This window comes from Brachyistius frenatus, unplaced genomic scaffold (assembly GCF_029030835.1).
Source record: "Brachyistius frenatus isolate BFR_SWC_R1_liver_20210118 unplaced genomic scaffold, ASM2903083v1 Contig_273, whole genome shotgun sequence".
In the NCBI taxonomy this organism is placed as follows: Eukaryota; Metazoa; Chordata; class Actinopteri; family Embiotocidae; genus Brachyistius; species Brachyistius frenatus.
The window spans coordinates 354,767-377,852 of NW_027210872.1; the positions used below are offsets into that span (position 1 = coordinate 354,767).

Genomic DNA, 23,086 nt, shown 5'->3' on the forward strand with positions numbered 1-23,086 from the left:
GGGCGGAGCATCTGTTAACAGAACCAGGATCAGAGGACGGAGCATCTGCTTCGACCAGTTGGGGTGAGAGGAGAGCAGAGAGAGAAAAGGACAGCATAGAGATACAAAACATGAACGTTAGCCTTAATAAGATAATATAATATAAATAAAATGTTCTGCAATTTTTTACACTGTAGTTTTATGTCAAATTTAAAATATAAGTCTTCAGTTTGAAATCTTCAGAAATGTAAATGTGTTTTAAATGGAGCTATTATCATACATGGTTTTATAAATACTATATATATGTATATATATATATATATACTTCCATACTGAAAATCAGGAATTACGTTTTTATTTCTAAACCTGCATAAACTACAAAACAAATGTGTTACCAGAGGGGAAACGGCTGTATTTTATTTTGAAATGCAGCGGAAGTGGTCGGAGCTACTCGGTCTGACTTGCAGAAGAAGAAGAATCACAAACAGTGGAGGGGAAAGAAAAGTGCCCGAATCTGCAGCTGTATCTGAGGGGAACGTTCAGAACCACATTTGTTGGAGGAAGATGGAGTCTCCGGCGGCGGAGATCGACGGCAGCGCGATGGAGGGCGTGAGTACCGCGTTTTATTCACCGGAGCACGAACCAACAACGCCGCTTGTTCCGCGCCGCTCGCGTGCTAACAGAAGGCTAACGAGCGAGCGGCGGCTAGCTGCCGGTTGTGACCGTCTTTCGATGTCGGTTCTCCGCAGGGCGGACAGATCCTGAGAGTCTCCGCGGCGCTCAGCTGCATCACCGGCACCTCCATCAACATCACCAAAATCCGAGCCGGCAGGAGCACACCGGGGCTCAGGTGAGTTAGCGGCGCCGCGCCGGCTAGCACGCTATAACGTTAGCCTATTCATTAAAGTTGGCTGATTTCACTCAGCATCGTTTTAATAACACAATCAAACGCCTGTGTTATTAATTTCAACCATAATCTATTAATACTCAATAAATCACATTCATCGGCTTTAACCTCGCGAAATTTATCTGGACGCTGCTGCTGAGAAACGAAGTGGAGACAACAGAAAAGAGCAGCTCGGTTTATCATGAAGTGGAGCAGCTCGGTTTATCATGAAGTGGAGCAGCTCGGTTTATCATGAAGTGGAGCAGCTCGGTTTATCATGAAGTGGAGCAGCTCGGTTTATCATGAAGTGGAGCAGCTCGGCTCGGTTTATCATGAAGTGCAGCAGCTCGGTTTATCATGAAGTGCAGCAGCTCGGTTTATCATGAAGTGGAGCAGCTCGGTTTATCATGAAGTTTATCATGAAGTGCAGCAGCTCGGTTTATCATGAAGTGGAGCAGCTCGGTTTATCATGAAGTGGAGCAGCTCGGTTTATCATGAAGTGGAGCAGCTCGGTTTATCATGAAGTGCAGCAGCTCGGTTTATCATGAAGTGCAGCAGCTCGGTTTATCATGAAGTGGAGCAGCTCGGTTTATCATGAAGTGGAGCAGCTCGGTTTATCATGAAGTGGAGCAGCTCGGTTTATCATGAAGTGCAGCAGCTCGGTTTATCATGAAGTGGAGCAGCTCGGTTTATCATGAAGTGGAGCAGCTCGGTTTATCATGAAGTGGAGCAGCTCGGTTTATCATGAAGTGCAGCAGCTCGGTTTATCATGAAGTGCAGCAGCTCGGTTTATCATGAAGTGGAGCAGCTCGGTTTATCATGAAGTGCAGCAGCTCGGTTTATCATGAAGTGCAGCAGCTCGGTTTATCATGAAGTGCAGCTCGGTTTATCATGAAGTGGAGCAGCTCGGTTTATCATGAAGTGCAGCAGCTCGGTTTATCATGAAGTGCAGCAGCTCGGTTTATCATGAAGTGCAGCAGCTCGGTTTATCATGAAGTGCAGCAGCTCGGTTTATCATGAAGTGGAGCAGCTCGGTTTATCATGAAGTGGAGCAGCTCGGTTTATCATGAAGTGGAGCAGGCCTTCCAGAAAGCTCCGTTATCCTGCAGCTCCATTAAGTTCATTAGATTTTACTGATTAAAAATGTTTTGCCAAAAATACTTTTAGTTGACAAAAGCAGAAAAAAAACTTTGACAAATTAAATATGTATTTATGTACGTTTTTCCTTTTAAAATCATGTTGTCAACGGGTTTTAACAGTCCGCTTAAAGGAAACTTTAAAATATAAAATATTGAAATGGAGTTTGGTGAGTATTGTTTGTGTGTGTTTGCAGACCGCAGCACCTGAGCGGCCTGCAGCTGGTCTCAGATCTGTGTTCTGGCGATCTGCAGGGAGGAACCATCGGTTCCACTGACATCAGTCTGACTCCAGGAAAGATCCAGTCTGGAAACCACACGGCCGACCCGCAGACGGCCGGGTGAGAGCGGCGGACAGACCCAGGAAACAGCTGCTGTGACATTTGTTGTCTTGTTTTTAACACTGTGATGTGTATTTGTAATCTCTTTGTGTGTGTTAGGAGTGTGTGTCTGCTGATGCAGGTAGCTCTGCCCTGTGCTCTGTTTGCTGACGCCACCTCCCAGCTCTGTCTGAAGGGGGGAACCAACGCAGAGATGGCTCCTCAGATTGACTACACTGTCAAGGTGCACACACACACACACACACACACACACACACACACACACACACACACACACACACACACACACACACACACACACACACACACACTCTGTATCGCACACATCTGGCCTGTGAACCATCTTCATGCATCTTGATGACTACAGTGAGTCTGTGCTGCTATTTGACATAGTTTCCACCAGAGGGCGCACTGATGCAGGCAAAGAAACCAGACAGACCTGCTTCATCTCCATAGCAACGACCCTCTGTTGGAGTCTGTAAAATGGTTCTGATCCAGAAGTGTCTTCAGCTGCAATACCAGCGAGCGCCACTAGAGGTCGGCTCCAAAAAGCCTCCGGCTCCATAGACTCCCATTCAACTTCTCTCATCAAATCCAAAGTGAATAAAATGTGTCCATCAGTTATCTCGGTGTTGTTAGCTAAAGTCACTCCTTCTTCTTAGTTTTCTGGAGGTCCATCTGAAAATAATCCCTCATTCATTAGAAAAGAAGATTCAAGAAGACCTGTTTTTGGGGGCGTGTCTGTTTGATTGACAGGCCTGTGGTGCAGTCAGGTTACAGCTATCGGTGGGCGGGACGTAGTATCGTCAGGTTTCCGATCAGATCGGTCAGATCCACCGCTGGCTCCTCCCCCAGCTCGTCCAAATATGGTCACTGAAACTGCTGAGTCAACATTTAACGGTTTCTTCTTCAGGTCTTTAAACCCATCGTCGAGCGGTTCGGATTCCAGTTCGACTGTGACATCAGAATGAGGTCAGTTTACAGACACGGTAGAAAACAAAGTAGAAGTGTGTGTGTGTGTGTGACTGACTGTGTGTGTTGTGCGTCAGGGGCTTCTACCCTAAAGGCGGAGGCGAGGTGATGGTGACGGTGAACCCGGTCAAAGAGCTGCTGCCCGTCACCATGACGGAGAGAGGAAACATCACCAAGATCCACGGCAGAGCGTTCGTTGCCGGCGTGCTGCCCTACAAAGTAAAGTTCACCACACACACTTTAAACACTGCAGGGTCACAGACAGGAAGTGATGTCACAGTAAACTTTAAAATAAAAGTTTTTTACATCCTGAGGTGACTTCTGTGCAATTATTGCTCGATATTAATGATGATTATAAAGTAATATGGAACAAATATTCAGCTTAAAGTTACGTAGCACTTTATTTTTTTCCCAGAATTGAAGATGTGTTTTTATTGCGCTGACTGTAGTTTTTTGTGCGTTTGTCGCCCTCAGCTGGCTAAAGACATGTCGACTGCTGCTGTTCGAACCATCAGGAAGGAAATCAAAGATCTTTACATCAACATCCACCCGCTGCAGGAGAAAGAAAATGCTTTTGGCAACGGGAACGGCATAATGTAAGCCCCGCCCACCTATCAACGCAGCTATAATTCAACAGGAAGTGGCAGCTGAGTGACAGTTTGACAAAAGCTGTGATAATGTAAAACAGTTCAGTGACTTTATATTTAAACTGGAGTTTCCCACATCCAGTGAATGCAGCATTACAAAGCAGGTGTGTCATCAGCAGCTCTCTGATTGGTCGATTTTGTCTCTTCTGTTTCAGAATCATAGCAGAGTCCTCTACAGGTTGCATGTTTGCAGGTTCGGCTCTGGGAAAGAAAGGTGAGGAGTCGACCAGCAGGTGGCAGCAACGCTGATTGGTCAAGCTCTATAGAGCAGGTGAGGGGTGTAAGCAGACAGCTGTGATTGACAGCCAGGTAAACACTCACCTGTATGTGTGTTTCAGGTGTGTACGTAGATAAAATCGGTATCGAAGCTGCTGAGATGTTACTGAGAAACATCAGACACAACGGCTGCGTTGACGAATTCCTGCAGGACCAGGTGAGACACGCCCACTGATACGTACCTGCAGACCTCGCTGTGACCTCACCGTGACCTCACTCTGACCTCTTCTTCCTCCACAGCTCATCATCTTCATGGCGTTGGCAAAGGGAACGTCTCGGATTCGAACCGGCGCCGTGACACTGCACACGCAGACGGCCATCCACATCGCAGAGCAGCTGACTCAGGTGAGAAGGACACACACAGTACACACAGTACACACACACAGTACACACACAGTACACACAGTACACACACACAGTACACACAGTACACACACACAGCACACACACAGTACACACACAGTACACACACACAGTACACACACATAGCACACACACACAGCACACACACACACACACACAGTACACACACACAGTACACACACAGTACACACACACACAGTACACACACTGACTTCTGAAGCTCCGACATATTGAGTCTGAACTTTAACGTGTTTGTTGGTTTTTATTCGCAGGCAAAGTTCACGATAACGAAGTGCGAGGACGAGCTGAGCAGCAACGTCACCTACATCATCGAATGTCAAGGATCAGGAGCAACTAACCCCAACCTGTAGTTCAATACACACACACACACACACACACACACACACACACACACACACACACACACACACACACACACACACACTCACACTCACACACACACACACACACACACACACACCACACACACACTCAGACACACACACTCACACTCAGACACACACACACACACTCAGACACACACACACACACACACACACACACACACACACACACACACACACACACACACACACACACACACACACACACACACACACACACACACACACACACACACACACACACACACTGTCTCCTGGACTCGGCCGACCCGCTCAGCTTCTGTCTCTCAGGGTTTTTCCTTAAATACTGTAATGAATAAATAAAACTCTTTCCAGCGGTCGTTTCTGTCTGTTTCTCATTGATTTAAAGGGTCATTACATATTTCTCACTTCTGGACCTCGTTTGAGTCGCAAGATACCGAGTCAAGTTCAAGCCAAGATTCTTCAATAAGTCGAGATTTAAAGGGTTTAAAATTGAATTTATGGCATTTGAGTCAAATTAAGTTTATAAACCTTCAGAGAAAGTTCTGAATCGTACGTAGAAAATTATGATTGTAAAAGATTATTACTCGTGTATTTACACTTCGTTGATATGACTTTTCACGCGTGAGACGAGAACAATTCCTCCATTTAAAGAGTTTAATATCTGAAAGATTTATAACTTTTTAAAGCATAAATGAACTTTCTAGCTGAAAGTATGTTAAACTAGTTAAAGTTCAAAGTAGAGAAAGTTTTTAGAGGATTCAAACTCTTCATTTCAATGGGAAAAAAAGTTTTAATAAAATGTTTCATATTTTCCAAAAGTATAAAAACAGTCAAAAGGAATCCAATTCGCTCGAAAGAGCTGAAGATTTTGGTAGTTTAAGTGTTTAAGCAAAATAAATTAAAGACGGAAAAACTTACAGAAGCAAAAACAATCATAAATAATCAAATAAGTCAGAGTGAGAATTTTTTTAAATTTTTTTTAAAGGTCGGTTACGACTTTTTGAGTGACAGTTCTTGGATGAAATATTTTGCTTTTGCAGTCGAGATCCTGAGATTTCCAGGTTTTTTATTTAACATTTCATCTGTTGTTGCTTCTGATTTTCTGGCTCTGAAGTTGATTTTGCTCCGACAGTTGAATTCTGGGAACTGTAGTTTATTTCAGTTTGAGTGTCAACAGGCCGCAGTGAGACGGTCGGTTGTCTCCGTTCGTCCCTGCGGGTTGAACCGGGTGACCTCCGCCAGGCTTCCCTGCTGGATCCGGTCCCAGACTTCCTGCGGTCCCCGTCCTTGTTTCCGTGATGTCACCGGCGTGGTGTCGTGTTTGATAGTCCCTCTAACCTCTTTAAGTCACCTGCCGCAGGTGAGCCGATGTACAGTGTGTACAGCAGGAAGTCCAGCTCGGACCTCAATTGTGTGTTGAAACCCGAGCAGGCTGTAAACTCACACTTCTGTCCCCTCTGGAACCAGGAGAAACCCGATCCAGGTCACTTGACACCGCCTCGGCTCGGCCAAGTCCTCGCAGTCTGCTCGCCGCCCTGCAGCATGGCAGACACCGGGGCCTGGAGGACGCACCAGGAGGGCCCCCGGATCCTCCAGCCAGGACCAGGACCGGGGCCGGGGCCGGGGCCGGGACCGGGATTAGGACCAGTACCGGGATTGGGACCGGGACTGGGACCGGGGTCCGGACCAGCTCCAAACCGTGTGTGGATCTCACTGATCGCAGGTGAGTTTGACGTCATCAGTTTGATATAAACAAAGGGTCGGCAGATATTAAAGGACCAATCTGTAGTTTAAACAGCAATACATTTCAGCCAATCAGAACAGATTATTTCACCTGCTGCCAAAACAAATAAATTGATTTATTCTGTGAAGGAAGGAAGAAGTAACACCAAAATAAAATAATAACTTTCAGTCTTGTTTATAACTCACCAAACCGAGAACAGGCGAAGCCCCGTCACTAAACTGGTTGTTTTCCTTTTCTGGGGACGAGAACGAAGACATCTGCAGCTCCTTGACATGTCTTTTAATGTCCTTTAATGCAGTTTGACAAAAATATATGTATGTCTCCCAGTTATTATTTTCCTGAAAGTCTGCTGTGACTTGAAAGATTAAGAAAATAGTGAATAAATAACAATACATAACTACAAAACCTTTATTCAAAGTGAGATTTGAGACTAACTACAAAAAAAGTGATAATTATAGTTAGATAAACTGGGATTTAACTGTAACACTGCTATAACAACAAAATAATAATAACCCCAGAGAGAAAAGAAAGATGATGTATTCTCTAATGTTATGTCTACATGATAATAACACACACAAAAAAAGTCGCGTTTTTACAGCTCTTTTATGTCCATGTAAACAATTGTACGTTTTAAAAAGTTAAAAACAACAATTACACGCACAGTAAACCGAAGTTTTCGGTTTAAAATCTGTTCTGCAGTGTCGCAGTTCAGTGAAAACGGCCTCCGCGTCGTCCTTTGTCCCTCTGGTACCCTGAAAGCCTCATTGTTGACGTGCTTCCCAGCGGACCGTGAAGGCAGCACGGGGGCTGTTCTGTGGGCAGCGGCTCCCGTTGCCCCGGCAACGAGTCTTAAAGACGGACTCGGTCCCTCAGAGCGCTCAGACTCTTCGGAGCGTCGAACCGGGAGCTAACATGCTAAACCGGGAGCGCTTACCGGGTAAAAAAACCGAAAAACAAAACAGCGGAAGCGTTCGTCAAATCAAAGAGGAGCCGCGGAGGCTGATGGGAAACTGAGGAGAAAGTTTTTAAAACTTTTTAAGGAACTCTGCGTCCGGCTGCCCGCTAGCCGGCTAACGGCTAAACGAGCGGGCTCGCAGTTTGAAAAGTTTGCGGAGCTCGAAGGAGTTACCGACCGGGAATTAGACGGGACCGACCGGGAATTAGACGGGACCGACCGGCAGTTAGACGGGACCGACCGGCAGTTAGACGGGCCCCATGACGGTGGAGCGCGTGAAGCACTCCCCGGTCCTGTCCGTCCTGTTCAGGGCGGCGGAGGACCGGGAGCCGCAGGGAGCCGCGGAGTTCATCAAAGGTACCTCCTCCAGCCGGACGAACTTCTGTCTAAAACCAGCGAGCTGCTGAGTTTATAAACGTTACAAAGAAAATCAAATGTTTTAGAGGTTTTTTGACTCTAAAAATCAATACAACTTTATTGTCTAACTTTGGAGCACAAAATTCAGTTTACAAAACAATAAACATCAGACATCGGTGGGAAGTAATCAGATTACTGAGGTACAAGTACAAGTACTGCAAAGTATAAATACTCAGAAAGTTCTTGTTTGTTCGCTCTGGATCATATCTGATTATATATGACATCAGATTACTGATCATTATTTTACTCTTATTTTCCTCCGTCTGCAGGTGTCACATCACAAAAAGCAAAAACTATATTAAACTCAAACTTAATAATAAAACAGCAAATGATTGAAAAGACAATTTAATTTAGAGTTTTGTTGAAGTCGTAAATACACATTATTTTATGGGTTTTTCAATACAAACTGAATGAATTTAATTTAAAAATGTTTCATTAAAAGGTTAAAAATGAGTTTTTAAAGTAAGAATAATTCGGTATTTCAGGTTAAACGGACATTAAACAAGAAGTTAAAGTTAAATACATCAGGTGGTCGTTGGTTTTAAAGGAAACACACTTTTTACTTCTCTTTAAAACTTTTATCTTTGATTACAAACTTTTTCCAAAAGCACATTTACGTGTGAATATAAGTTTGCCGTCTGTTCCTGTCCGACAGAACGTTTGTACTTCGCCACGTTACGCAGCAAACCGAAGAGCACCGCCAACACACACTACTTCTGCACCGACGACGAGTTCGTCTACGAAAAGTAAGTCCACCACCTGCCGCACGGCATTCTGGGTACCCGGGTTTGTGTGATTATTATTTTTAATGTATTTTATTTCATGTATGTTATTGTATTTTGTTTAACATTATTTTAATTTATTTAGCGTTATTTCATGTTATTTAATTTAATTTAATGTTATTTATTTTATTAAACTTTTTTGTTCCTCATAAAATAAAACCACTTCAGCTCGTTGTTACGTAGCTGCGTTGTGTTTATGTGCGCTGCTGTAACTCCACGTGATATTTATCCGTCGTAAATATCATTTTTCAAACGTGTTTGTTGACTCGAGGCAGCGAACAGGAGTTTCAGCTCTGACAGATGTTGACAGATGTTAGTGAGTTCAGTCAGATCAGTTAAGGACCGACGTTTGTGTGTCAGCAGCTGGAGGATGTGTGTGATGGACTCGTCTAAAGTGTGTGTGTGTGTGTGTGTGTGTGTGTGTGTGTGTGTGTGTGTGTGTGTGTGTGTGTGTGTGTGTTTCTACAGTTTCTACGCTGACTTCGGCCCTCTGAATCTCTCCATGTTGTACCGATACTGCTGCAAACTCAACAAGAAGCTCAAAGTGAGTTTCTGCTGCTGCGACGCTCCCAAAGCAGGAATGTCCAGAATGCAACAGGAGAGTCACAGATTCACTCTTTCACAGCGAGGTCTCACTCTTTCACAGATTCACTCTTTCACAGATTCACTCTGTCACAGATTCACTCTTTCACAGCGAGGTCTCACTCTTTCACAGATTCACTCTGTCACAGATTCACTCTTTCACAGTGAGGTCTCACTCTTTCACAGATTCACTCTTTCACAGATTCACTCTGTCACAGATTCACTCTTTCACAGTGAGGTCTCACTCTTTCACAGATTCACTCTTTCACAGCGAGGTCTCACTCTGTCACAGATTCACTCTTTCACAGATTCACTCTGTCACAGATTCACTCTTTCACAGCGAGGTCTCACTGTCTGATCGTTGGGTGTCTCCGCTCCTCCTTCACACTGTAAACATTCGTCCTCTGTGTTTTGTGTTTGATGTACGTTGCCATGGTGACCACATTCCTCCAGTCGACTGGTTGTCAATTCATCATGACAGAATCCTCCTGTCCTGCCTGGTCGTCATGTCCTCCCTGGTTGTCATGTCCTCCCTGGTCGTCATGTCATCCCTGGTTGTCATGTCCTCCCTGGTCGTCATGTCATCCCTGGTTGTCATGTCCTCCCTGTGTAACACAGTGTTTACCTGTCACACAGTGTCCACGCTGAAAGTGTCTCCATCTGTATATAAAGACGGACGTGTCCCCCTGGTGGTCCTCGGTGGTTTTACACTTTAAGACGTCGCTGCTCGTTGTTTTTTCTTCTCTTCACTGTAAACGTGACTCGCTGCATGTTTTTCCTCTTCATCTTTTTCTTCTTCTGTGTTCTTACCTCGTGTCGGCGGTCTCTGTGGGGTCGTGACCTCCTGCGGGAGCTGCAGCTCGGTGTCAGGTGTTATTTTGGATGATCGGAGGATCGGCGGTCCGTCTCTAATGAGAAAAATGAGGCCGAGCATCTGACGGTCGGCTGTGAGAATCTGCAGCTGACCGTTGATCGCTGACTCAGCAGCTCCGTCCACAACAAAAAACACACAGACGGAAATTACAGTCTTGACTATTAATCAATGATTTAAAAAAAAAAAAAAAAAAAAAAAGGTTTCTAACGATCTTCCTGTGCTGCTTCCTGTTGTGTGCAGTCGTTCACTCTGACCAGGAAGAGAATCGTTCACTACGCCAGCTTCGACCAGAGGAAGAGGTCCAACGCTGCCGTACTGATCGGAGGCTACGCTGTGAGTACATCGCTTCTTATTGGTCAGCGGGTGGAAATAAAAAATAAAAACAACAACAACCGAGGTGTCCCTGAGGAGACCTGAGACGTTAAAGTCCTCAGAGACCGAAACCCTTTAAATCCACTTAAATCAAAGGAAAGAGGTGATGCAGGACCTACTTTACAATTAAGGTTGTTTTTAGGTTTTCTTCGTTGTCACGATGATCCAGTGATGGTGATCTGTACATCCATGACTGCATTACACACAGGAAGTGTTGACGGGTAATTCGGCTGCCAAACATTTTAATTTACTGGAGAAAAACAAGTTTGTGTTTGTGAGAGATATACGATATAAGTCCAGTGTTTCCCTTCGAATGGGACCCCTGGAAAAAAAACACCTCCACCTCTGCTGTGTTTCTGTCCTCTGATCTCTGTGTGTTTGACTGTGGGCGGAGCTTAAACCGCTGCTGCTCTGACACGGTGCGGAGCAGACACACTTGGACAGATTAAAAAATAAAATGATACAAAATGCTAAAAAGGGTTGTCAAATAAACTAAATACTAAATGTCCTTCAGGGCAAATTGAAAACAAAGTTATAGTGATTTAAAATACAAATCAGGCTTTTACCCCGATGTACAACGGAGGCTGGAAAAAAGAGGAGTGACCCTTTAAAGTGGACTCTGTCTGAATACAGACCTCTGCAGGTGGATCACACACACACACACACACACACACACACACACACACACACACACACACACACACACACACACACACACACACACACACTCTCCTGCTGTGGTTTGTGTTGAATATTTGATGCCGGTTGAAGCAGCTGAAACAAAAGTTGATTGTGTGTCTAGAGCAGCTTCAGACAAGAACACACAATGTACACACAATGTACACACACTCAACACACACTCAACACACACCAACGTGTGGAGTTGATGTGTTTTCTCTGGAGAAAACTAGTTGACCTGTTTTTAATTCTGCAGACCAGTGAAAAGTGAAGGACTCATCCCATTATTTCTCTGTCAGGTGATCTACCTGAAGAAAACCCCAGAAGAAGCCTACCGAGCTCTGATCTCTGGTTCAAACGCCTCCTACCTGGCCTTCAGGTGAGTCTCAAACATTAGCCTATAAAAGAACATTATGAGAGTCTTTGATAACATCGTCTGGTCAGACGTGACACGTGAACACGTCTCTGGCGTGTTTTACAACATGAGGATCAACAGGAAGTTTAATAAAGACGATGACAGCAAACAGGGCGGCGAAAGTTAGTTTGAAGCTTCACTCGTTTCTGACAGAGGAGACGAGTTGTGTGTGTGTGTGTGTGTGTGTGTGTGTGTGTGTGTGTGTGTGTGTGTGTGTGTGTGTGTGTGTGTGTGCGTGCGTGTGTGTGCTTGTCAGATAAAGGGCTTTTTGTTGCCAACACACACACACACACACACTCTGACTGAGCCGTTATGTAACATCAGTAAATGGAGGAGGTCTCCGTTCTCCTGTCGGCCTCATGAGGAGCTCCGACCTCCCTACAGGCCGCGGAGGATTAAACACAGCGAGGGAGGCCACGCCCACCAGTGGGGGGGGGGGGTATTGTGCTCCGTGCAGTCTGAACTGCTGACAGCTGAATTATTGATGTTAAATACAGATGGTCCAATATTCGAATTTAATAAACAGCTGGTGACGCTAAATCCTCCAGAAGATATAAATACCCCCCTCTTCCCCCGACGTGGAGGTATGCGTGAGAGACGTGAGAGTTTCTGTCGCCGCGGTGATAACGAAGCTGAAAGTTCACACCGAGGACAATGTTTAAAAAACAATCTGCAGCTCCTCAGACGTGGACGTTAATGAGAGTTCAGCTGCAGGTGAAGATCCTGAAACACCTGACGGGTGACGTCAGCTGACAGTCAGCTGATCCTGGACCTGCTGCAGCTGACAGTCAGAGTTCCTCACTGTCAGCTGCAGCAGGTCCAGGATCGCTTCCTGTTCTGGTTATTTAACCAAATCACATCTAACAAATGATGTAAAGACAAAAACAAAATGGTACTTTAATAATTTAAAAAGTTTAGTGACACTGAGAACGTTTCTGTTTTTATGTTTATGCTGTTATGACTATTGATCTCATGTGATGAATTAATTAGTAGTTAATTAAACCTCCATCAGGCCGAGCTGTTAATCCGTTTATCTCACGTGTCTCCGCAGGGACGCCTCCTTTGGGAATTGCACCTACAACCTCACAGTGCTGGACTGTCTGCAGGGCGTCAGGAAGGTGAGGGGAAGGAGGGGGGGGGACTTTTAGTGTCCGGTGGTTCTAAAAGCGCCGCAACGATAACCTGACGAGATCCTATCCAGGTGATCTGTGATGACTCGTCGTCGACCAATCAGGTTCGAGCTCTTCGGTAGCAGGTTAACGACACCGCGGGGACTCGGTGACTCACAGCAGAAAGTTACGAGGTGTTTGTTTGGGATCCAGACTGACGGGATCACAGTCTGCAGCTCTTTCAGCAGATTATTGTTACGTAACAGCTCGGCGACACAAGGAGCCGTTGTCCTGAGACGGCGGCCAATCAGAGAGCAGCAGCAGCTCCGTGTTCACTTCAGCAGATAAGTTCTCCCACCTGGGACCTGACGGACGTGGGAATCATTCACACCGTTAACTGCTTCATTGATGAGCTTTGACAGTTGTTGTTTTTCCTGATGAATACAACGCAAAATATTTTAGTTTCATGGTTTATGAAGAGGTTAAAAAGACATAATAAAACCAAAACATGTCAGATTTATCAGAAGAGTCTGAAAGTATAAAGCGGTATTTCTTGCAGGAGGATCAGATCATAACGGTTCAACGCTTCTCTCCCAAACACAAAAACACCTCAGAGGCTCTGCAAGAGGATTTATTTCATTTCATTAATGGTTTTTAGTGATTCAGTGATTTGAACCCTCTTCTGAAATAATTGTTTATTTTACTGTCCTGTCTTTAAAACATTAGATTTATATGTTCTCTTTTCATCAATATCTCTACATCTATCTCTACGTCTGTCTCTACGTCTATCTCTACGTCTATCTCTACATCTATCTCTACATCTCTATCGCTACATCTCTTATCACTACATCTCTTATCTCTACATCTCTATCGCCACATCTCTATCTCCACATCTCTATCTCTACATCTCTATCTTTACATGTATCTCTACATCTCTATCTCCTATCTCTATCTCTACATCTCTATCTCCACATCTCTATCTCTACATCTTTATCTTTACATCTCTATCTTTACATGTATCTCTACATCTCTATCTCTACATGTATCTCTACATCTCTATCTCTACATGTATCTCTACATCTATCTCTACATCTCTCTCTACATCTATCTCTACATCTCTATCTCTACATCTATCTCTACATGTATCTCTACATCTATCTCTACATGTATCTCTACATGTATCTCTACATCTCTATCTCTACATGTATCTCTACATCTATCTCTACATGTATCTCTACATGTATCTCTACATCTCTATCTCTACATGTATCTCTACATGTATCTCTACATCTCTATCTCTACATGTATCTCTACATGTATCTCTACATCTCTCTCTACATCTCTATCTCTACATCTATCTCTACATCTATCTCTACATGTATCTCTACATGTATCTCTACATCTCTATCTCTACATGTATCTCTACATGTATCTCTACATCTCTCTCTACATCTCTATCTCTACATCTCTATCTCTACATCTATCTCTACATCTATCTCTACATCTATCTCTACATGTATCTCTACATGTATCTCTACATCTATCTCTACATGTATCTCTACATCTCTCTCTACATCTCTATCTCTACATCTATCTCTACATCTCTCTACATCTCTATCTCTACATCTATCTCTACATGTATCTCTACATCTCTCTCTACATGTATCTCTACATCTCTCTCTACATCTCTATCTCTACATCTATCTCTACATCTATCTCTACATCTCTCTCTACGTCTCTATCTCTACATGTATCTCTACATGTATCTCTACATGTATCTCTCTATCTCTATATCTTTATCTCTATATCTTTATCTTTATCTCTATCTTCATCTCCATCTCGGACTGAATTTAATGAGCAGCTGTTTAACGGATGGAAATGTCCCGTCAATATAAAGATCCTTCGTAGGTTCAATACCACCACATTTTTTATTTAATATATGAAGATACAATATTGGATTAAATCCATGTTAATGTTGTTATTAATCCAGCCTGCAAACATTTTGGTCGCACACGCCAACAAAAACCGATGAAATGTGAAGAAATATTCTCATCGGTCAAACAACGATAAAAGTTTTCTGCTGGCCGTCTTGTGTGTTTCAGGCTCTGCAACACGGCTTCTTCGACTTCGAGACGTTTGACGTGGACGAGTACGAACACTACGAGGTGAGAGTCCTGCTGGCGCTCAGCTGACTGAGCAGAGTCATGATTCAACGAGACGACGCGACTCCTTTCTGTCTGATTGTTGGAGATCTGATGGAAAAACGGCTCAAACCAAACTCAATGCACATTTTAGACGAAATAAACAAATCTCAGTGCTTTGATTCTGTGGCGGAAAACAAAAAGCGCAGGAAGCTGCTGTCTCCAATGTTGTAGACCATTTTAGTAAATCGGCCTGTAGCGCCCCCCTCAGGACGACCAGAGTAATGACAGACAGACAGAAGAACTTTCATCAGAGAACAATTCAGAGTTTAATACCTGCAAACATTCATCCATAATCAAAATGACTCCTTTATTTAGAGATTATTAACGTGAAACTTGTTTGTGTCAGCGGGTCGAGAACGGAGACCTGAACTGGATCGTCCCGGGGAAGTTTCTGGCTTTCAGCGGACCTCATCCCAAAACCAAGATAGAGAACGGTGAGCGAACGCCTTCGGTCCCAGGAATTTAACCAAGTACATTTATTCAAGTACTTGTGTACAAATGTGAGGTATTTTATCTTCATTTGAGTATTTCCATTTACTACAACTTCATACTTTCTGTAAAGTCTCTTTTTTCTTCTTTTTTTTTTTTGCTGGTTTCAAATTTAAAATAATATGCTCTATATTTTTCATAAAACAACATTTTATATATTGCCTTGGTCTATTTTTAATTACATATTGAATTTGACATGATTTGCAAATAGTTGCATTTTGTGTTTATTTACATTTTACACAATTAAACCAACTTTTTTAGAAAACACGGTTATAGGTTGTAGAAATTCTACTTTTTACTTTTTAGTTTAATATAATCTCCATGGAAATGTAGGACATTAAATTCACAATTTTATTTAAACAATTTTTAATTTTTACTTTAATTTTTTTTAATATTATATATTTATATTGTATTTATTTTTTATTTTTGACTGTTTGTTTCTTTGACAGTAAACCTAATAAAATATTTGTCATAAAGCCCCATACATTTTTAGATTTTCTGTAAAAGTCCACAAGTGTACCAAGTTTTTAAAAAAAGTTTTATGATGCTCACAGTTGTCATGGAAACAGATGGAAGGTTACAGGATCCTTTTTATTAATTACAAAACAACAGTCACATCTTGTAAACTTCTAATTTCACTTATTTGTAGTTTATAAATTGTCAATAATTCAGAGAGGTGCATTTAATTTGACTTGAGGAGCACGTGAGCAGACTGTCCACCCAGCAGGGGGCGCTGCTGCATAGAGAAGGCAACACATTGACATGAAACCCTGTTAAAAGGATCTTAAAACAGACAACCAGTGAAGGGACTTTGGTACAGGTGAGGTGTTAACACCTGTGGTTGCTCCACCCCCTGTAGGTTACCCTCTTCACGCCCCCGAGGCTTACTTCCCATACTTCCGGAAGCACAACGTGACCACCGTCGTCCGCCTGAACAAGAAGATCTACGACGCCAAGCGCTTCACCGACGCCGGCTTCGACCACTGCGAACTCTTCTTCGTGGACGGCAGCACGCCGAGCGACATCATCACGCGCCGCTTCCTGCACATCTGTGAGAGCACCGAGGGCGCCGTTGCCGTCCACTGCAAGGGTAAGACTCCTGTCCTCTCTGATGTCCTCCCACCTCCTCCTGTCCTGTAAACGGGAGGTGTAGTTATCAGAGTGTCCAGCAGAGGGCGGCCTGCTCCTTCTAAGAGCTCATATCTGCAGATTAAGATGATGTCATGGTGAAGACAGGCTGTTTACAGCTCTGTGAAAACTCACTTCAGATGTTTAGATTCAGAGTTTCTCCTGAAACTCAAGAAAAGCAATTTATTTTCATTCTGATGCTGCGTCCGTTTGAGATTTATTTCACGTTTGGAAATCTCTGCTTTACAGGTTTAGACTGAATTTATGATTGGTTTTGATCTGGTTTTAGAACTAGTTCAGACTGGTCTTATACCTGTTTTAGAACTGGTTTTATACCAGACTGGTTTTAGAACTGGTTTTATACCAGACTGGTTTTAGAACTGGTTTTATACCAGACTGGTTTTTAGAACGGACTGTTTTGGACTGCTTCAGTGTGACTTCAGAAATGAAGCAGTGTGCCGGTACTTTGAGTGCATCGGGTCACAGTGTTCATCTGCAGCTCTGTTCTTTGGTTCTGATCCGGACAACCAGCAGGAAACCAGCCAGTGAAGCGCGTCAGAGGTAAACTGCTCTGCTGAATCATCACATCTCCTCTGGTCTCTCCATCTCTCATCAGCTGGTCTGGGCAGGACAGGCACTCTGATTGGCTGCTACCTGATGAAACACTACCGCTTCACGGCGGGCGAGGCCATCGCCTGGATCAGGATCTGCAGACCGGGCTCTGTGATTGGACCGCAGCAGAACTTCTTGGAGGAGTGAGTCTCTCTCTGGTGCTTCAGTTTAACCCGAGACGTCAGAATTTATTTAGTGTTTTTATTCTATTAGTGTTAAATTGGTGTTTTATTATCAAAAATTTAAGATGCAGCTCAAAACCTAAAAAAAATAAGACTCATCTCTCGGGGATTAATTTAATATAATTTAATTTAATTTTTGATTTTATACACTTTATTGATCCCCGAGGGGAAATGTCTTCGCTATAGCAGGGGGGCTCTCAGGGGGGGCTCTCAGGGGGGAGCTGCTGCAGCAGGCTGCCACGACCGCGGCGCCAGGTAACCTGACCTGAGGTGCATGTTTTTGGATGATGGGAGGAAGCCGGAGAACCCGGAGAGAACCCACGCAAGCACAGGGAGAACATGCAAACTCCGCACAGAAAGGCCCAGGACCGGATTCAAACCCGGAACCTTTTTTGCTGAGAGGTGACAGTGCTAACCACTGCACCACCGTGCCGCCCAAATAAAATAAATACCTACCTACCTAATCTTCTGGTTCTGTTATCAGAGTCAAAACAAAACCAAATTCAACAGGAAATTCCGACGGTCACAATGCTGATTGTGTTCTGATGACTCGGTGGAACTCTTGTTGTTTGTGCTCTGCCATGTTTTACATGGCTGCAGGACAGAATTCCAAAACTCGAGGGGACAGAAAAGGGAAAGTTGAGGGAAAACCAAATGTTGGTGTGAACAATTTCAGTTTTTGAATGAGCAGCAGGTTTTTCCACCATGAGGTCAGACTTGCTTTAATAAGAAATGCGAAAAACAGACAGGAGCTCGGTTGTGTTATCTGCAGACCTGCTCCTTTACCTTGAATAGGTAACACTTAAAATGGCACTTACTGACAGCACTTTGAAGTTTGGCTATCTTGAAGAAAATTTTACTTTCTTAATTGTTGTTGTTCTGAATTTGTACCCTCATGGTTGAAATGTACTTATTGTAAGTCGCTTTGGATAAAAGCGTCAGCTAAATGAAATGTAATGCGCCGTTATCTCGGGTTCCCACGCTGCGGCTGTTTGTATCTCTTGGTGCCGAACTGTGTGTTTGTGTTGGCCTCCCGGACCCGGATCAGGACCCGGATCAGGACCAGGACCAGGACTCTGAGGCCGGCCGAGGTCTCCTCTCCAGAGCACCGGGTCGATCAGAGCTGTGTTTCTATCACATGTTTGAATCCTGCAGACTTAAAGTGTTAAAAGTACGCGTGTTTGTGTCTTTGTGCTTGTGTTCACAGGAAGCAGACAGCGCTGTGGTTGCTAGGCGACAGCCATCGTTCCCAGAAGGCCAAGCTGGAGGAGAGGGCGATGCCTCACCTCGTCAGCGGCATGGACGAGCTCGCGTTAGGCCCCGCCCACAACAGCAACATGTGCAGATCGCCGAGCTCCGACCATCTGCAGGAGGTCGGATACACACACATTTTCCAACAATGAAACAATTTTGTTTTAAATATTTAGCAAAGTCATTCAAGAAAAAAAACATGATTTTTCTTATTTCTATCATCATGTATCTTGTTTGTCTGAGTTTAGTCTGAACTGTAACATGGTGCGTTTGTTTTATCCTCCAGAGTGAGCTGACAGACGGTGGGCCGGGTCTGACTCAGGGAGACAAACTCAGAGCCTTGAAGGGCCGACGTCCGCCCCGACCGGCCACCACCGGAGCCCTGAGGTACCAGAACCAGAACCGGCACATTCTGAGACTCTGATTATTGCACTAGAGAAGGTGGAGGCTGACGGACGTGTTGTGTTTCAGGTTGGAGGAGATGAAGACTCACAGCCGGTCGTCCTCTCAGCCGCTCAGGTACCTTCAACACCACGAACTGGTTCCACTGGTTTTAAAACTATAATCGATGCATGTGTTGATCTGGATTTTACACGTCTGCGCCCAGATTGTCGATGGGGGTCGGTCAAGGCCCCGCCTCCCCCCTTAAGTCCTCCAAGTTCCCAGCATCCTCTGCTTCTGCCGCGGCCAAGAGGATCGGGAGAAGTCCGTCGGCATCAAACAACAGGAGGTCAGTGATCTCAGCGACTTCCTGTCGGACTTTAAACTGATTTAGACCCAATGTGAACCGGATTTAAAGTGGTTTAATGATTATATGAATTCATGTGTTCAGAACCAGATTAAACCTCATTTTAATCAGGTTTAAAGTGTGATTACATCATGTTTTAAGGTGACTTGATCTAGTTTTAAACTGATCCAGATTTCATTCGTGTTTAAACCTAAATCAAAGATCCAGATTTATTTGTTGCATTATTTGTGAGAACAAGTCAGCGCCTCAAAACAGAATTTTTAAACAGAAAAAGAAAAATAGCTTTAGCTAAAGCTATCTGACAAGCTGCTGTAATTAGCCGAAGTTATTATTAATATTTGTATTCTGAATTCAATATAAATATAAATAGCATGTTTCCGTGGCAACATAATGTTCATCGAGTGAAACGGTCTTTGATCAGTGCAGCAGAAGTTCTCTGTAGCATGTAGCATGTTTTACTGTGTTTCATGTTGTTCATGCATGTTGTATGTATGTATGTATTGGCCCCGCCCCCTTGCTGACATCAGCTCTGCCCTCGGCTCCCGATTGGCCAGCTCCCTCAGCGATCTGTACGCTGCCGACATCGAGGAGGACCGGAAGGCGCCGTACTCCTCTCTTCCTCCCCCCTCATCCGCCTCCTCCTCTGTGTCACTAAGCCCCTCCCCCTGTCATATGGCCCCGCCCCTTTTATCTCGCTACGCTAACGGACCTCGCAGCATGCAGCACGAGGTCAACAACAACAGCGGCCCGTACGCCGGCTCGGCGGCCCCCCCCGCGGGGAAAAGCTTCGCTCGGCCGGGGCCTCAGGACTTCATCGCCTACAGGAGCCCCGTGGCCTACAGCGCCATGAAGGGGCCCTCGGGACGCTACCTGAGCCGCTCCATACCTGTAAGTCCTCTGACGCAGCAGCAGCTCGGCCCCGCCCCTCCCTGCTCATTGGTTGTCTCTGTTCTGACATCACTAACACACTGGACGCAGCAGAGTAAAAAAATTATCAATAACAGTTTGTCTCATTTTGAAAATCTTCTAGTGAAATAAATAAATAAATAAATGTTTAGTTTACAGCCAATGAAAACGCGGCGTTCAAAGCCTGATGTCTCCGGTGTGTTTCTGATCTCTGACTTCCTGTTCTTTATTGTCTCTGGTGTTTTCTGTGTTCTGACTGCTCGGGAGGTCACATGACGAGGTGTCAACAACAACAACAATAACAGTGCAGGATGAAGAGGAGATAAGAAAATATTCAAACACGGCTGTGAATGTGATTATTTTTTTTTATTCTTGGTGTCATGTGACGTTATTTTTAATGTCACACACATTATTTTTAATGTCACATTATTTGTAACGTCACATTATTTTTAATGTCACATTATTTGTAACGTTCCCAACGTGTGTTTGTGATGAATTAATTCTCGGTGGGGTTCTGTGGTGTTTCTCTGACGTCGTGTTAATGTCTCTAACTCACTAACTGGAAGCTGCTGCTGAGCCGAGGAAACCTGCTGACGTCTAAATCAGCCGGGGAACAAGTGGGCGGAGTCACAACGTTTTTAAAGTGTTCTGCTTTAAATAATAATCGAATTAAAACGCTGTCAACGCCTCAAAAGATCCAGAATCTGTAAATAAACCGCAGGCTGCAGGGATTTTCTACGTCACTGAGGACCATCCTCGGTGTTCGTCCGGTTTCTACGTCACTGAGGACCATCCTCGGTGTTCGTCCGGTTTCTACGTCACGCTGCTGTCGTGCTGCGTTTTAATTCAACGCGGAGCTTTGCTGGCGGGAAGTTTACGACTTCTCTAAATCCGAACTCCGACTGGGAAATTTCCAGCACTTCAAACTTCACTGAGAAACAGTTTCTCTGTCATAAATCACAGAGTGGTCGTAGCTTCAAAGTGCCATAAGGTGCAAAACCACTGAGGGCCACTAGGGGCTGGCTTCAAATAAACAACTCGCCGCCGTCCTGATGTGAAGTTTCAATCATTTAACGCCTTCAGGTGGTTTCGACGCAACGCGACACCTTTACCTTCATTCAGTCAGTGCGGAATTATGAATATGTAAATAAGACCCCGCCTCTAACTCCACCCACCACTCGCCTGCAGCTCAATGATATGGAAAGCTCCGCCCTCTAGTGGACGGGATTGGTTCTGTGATGTGAGTCTGAATCTTTTTAGACTTTGGACAGAAATGTTCAGCCATGAATGAATATTACACATAAAACTTTAGCATGTCGTTCACTGGAGAGACTTCAAGGAAATAAAAACGTTTTTAATCCAACGAGAACGAGGATTTTTGGACCATTAATTGAACTATTTTTTTCTTTTCTCCAGAGAATAAAACTGAGACTTTCCTCAGCGATGTTTGATACTGGACAGATGGACGTGTTTGTTTTTTTTAGATAACCTGCAGTTGGTGTAATAAATATTAAAATTGAATGTAAAAATTTTAAATTAGATCTCAACTTGAATACAGATGTCACCAGTTCAACTTGTGTTTTCATGTTTTTTGTCTTCCAGTCTCTTCAGTCTGAGTACATCCAGTACTAAAACCACAGGTCGGACCTGAGGACGCATTACCCAGAATCCCCTCCTGGTTACCCAGAATCCCCTTTGTGTCGGATGCTCAAAGGGAAGCGGCGGGAGTTGATCTCCATCAGGGCCGTTCACACTGTATGTAAATATGTTGTAATCTACACGCGTGTTCGGCTGAAGATATATTTACATGAAGAAAGACAGATTTTATATTTCTTATTTGTGACAGAAGAAGACATTTTTGTTTTAACAATCATTTTAAGTTTTTTTTTTTTTTGATAAACTGAAGGATCAGCTGACGACGCCTCGCTGCGTCGTCATAGTTACAGTATTTACGTCCTGCTTCGGTTAACCGGCATATTTATTTATTTTGTTGGTTTGACTGATCGTTGTTTTTTTTTTTTCTTCTAATCAACAACAATAATAATGAAATTAATAATAAAAATAATAACAGAAGAAGAAAGGGACCCAAAACCAGAATGTAAACTCAGGGGATTAAAGTGTGTGTGTGTGTGTCGACGTCCGCTCGGCCTTAACGAAGCTTTTGAAGTTCTGCTTTTTTTTTTTTTTTTTTTTTTTGAAAGTCGTGGTTACGACTCGCGTCTCCGGATTAAAACCGCAGCCCGAAAGTAAAGACGACTTCCTGCCGCCATTTTGTTTGGATGGCGTCATTTTAAAACCAGTGTATGTGTGCGCAGTCGGAGGAGAGGGAGGAGGGGGTGGAGACATTGTATCGAGGCCCCGCCTCCTGCCCCGCCCACATGTGAGTACACTAATCCGTTCTTATTCACAGGGCATCAAATAATGTTGTTTAACCGAAGCTGTTTCAGAAAAACGCACGAGCTGCTTTTACATTCAGGGACCAAAAAAACAAGAGTTCGATTCACAGATCGTAGTTTCACTTTCACGTACGCAACATTACGTTCTTAAAGTATATTACGTATGTGAAAGACTTTTCGGTACTTAAAAAGAATCCACGTTGATTTTGCTTTGTAACGGATTCAAATCCTAAAAGTCGTGAGTTTGTTCGGT

The 23,086-nt window shown here is 44.0% G+C and overlaps 2 protein-coding genes across 4 annotated transcripts; both read left to right on the plus strand.

The window, feature by feature from the left end:
* Window positions 1–425: 425 nt before the first annotated feature.
* rtca (RNA 3'-terminal phosphate cyclase) lies at window positions 426–5,345 on the plus strand. Its single transcript, XM_069721827.1, has 11 exons — window positions 426–588; window positions 729–829; window positions 2,199–2,342; window positions 2,442–2,565; window positions 3,256–3,314; window positions 3,392–3,533; window positions 3,789–3,910; window positions 4,117–4,175; window positions 4,300–4,394; window positions 4,478–4,582; window positions 4,873–5,345. Exons 1-11 carry the CDS (start codon window positions 544–546, stop codon window positions 4,969–4,971), a joined length of 1,095 nt encoding a protein of 364 aa, XP_069577928.1. The 5' UTR covers window positions 426–543; the 3' UTR covers window positions 4,972–5,345.
* Window positions 5,346–6,657: 1,312 nt separating this feature from the next.
* On the plus strand, window positions 6,658–22,861 carry cdc14ab (cell division cycle 14Ab). Of its 3 annotated transcripts, none has more exons than XM_069721821.1 (16): window positions 6,658–6,712; window positions 8,761–8,851; window positions 9,356–9,431; window positions 10,584–10,676; window positions 11,693–11,772; window positions 12,860–12,926; window positions 15,020–15,082; window positions 15,468–15,555; window positions 16,470–16,700; window positions 17,355–17,493; window positions 18,740–18,905; window positions 19,070–19,170; window positions 19,255–19,302; window positions 19,391–19,513; window positions 20,059–20,419; window positions 22,040–22,861. In XM_069721821.1, the coding sequence occupies exons 3-16, from the start codon at window positions 9,390–9,392 to the stop codon at window positions 22,067–22,069; spliced, it is 1,632 nt and encodes a 543-aa protein (XP_069577922.1). In that variant the 5' UTR covers window positions 6,658–6,712; window positions 8,761–8,851; window positions 9,356–9,389; the 3' UTR covers window positions 22,070–22,861. The 3 variants fall into 3 exon arrangements, with proteins under 3 accessions (XP_069577922.1, XP_069577923.1, XP_069577925.1); XM_069721822.1 differs by lacking the exon at window positions 6,658–6,712 and adding an exon at window positions 7,635–8,045; XM_069721824.1 differs by lacking the exon at window positions 6,658–6,712 and adding an exon at window positions 7,635–8,045 and having other exon boundaries at window positions 20,086–20,419.
* The last annotated feature ends 225 nt before the right edge of the window (window positions 22,862–23,086 follow it).

Coding starts and splice junctions, on each gene's coding strand:
- rtca (XM_069721827.1), top strand. CDS start 544: ATGGAGTCTCCGGCGGCGGAGATCGACGGCAGCGCGATGGAGGGC. Junction 830..2,198: donor AGGAGCACACCGGGGCTCAG/GTGAGTTAGCGG, acceptor GTGTGTTTGCAG/ACCGCAGCACCTGAGCGGCC. Junction 3,315..3,391: donor GACTGTGACATCAGAATGAG/GTCAGTTTACAG, acceptor GTTGTGCGTCAG/GGGCTTCTACCCTAAAGGCG.
- cdc14ab (XM_069721822.1), top strand. CDS start 7,949: ATGACGGTGGAGCGCGTGAAGCACTCCCCGGTCCTGTCCGTCCTGTTC. Junction 15,556..16,469: donor CAAAACCAAGATAGAGAACG/GTGAGCGAACGC, acceptor CACCCCCTGTAG/GTTACCCTCTTCACGCCCCC. Junction 16,701..17,354: donor CGTTGCCGTCCACTGCAAGG/GTAAGACTCCTG, acceptor ATCTCTCATCAG/CTGGTCTGGGCAGGACAGGC.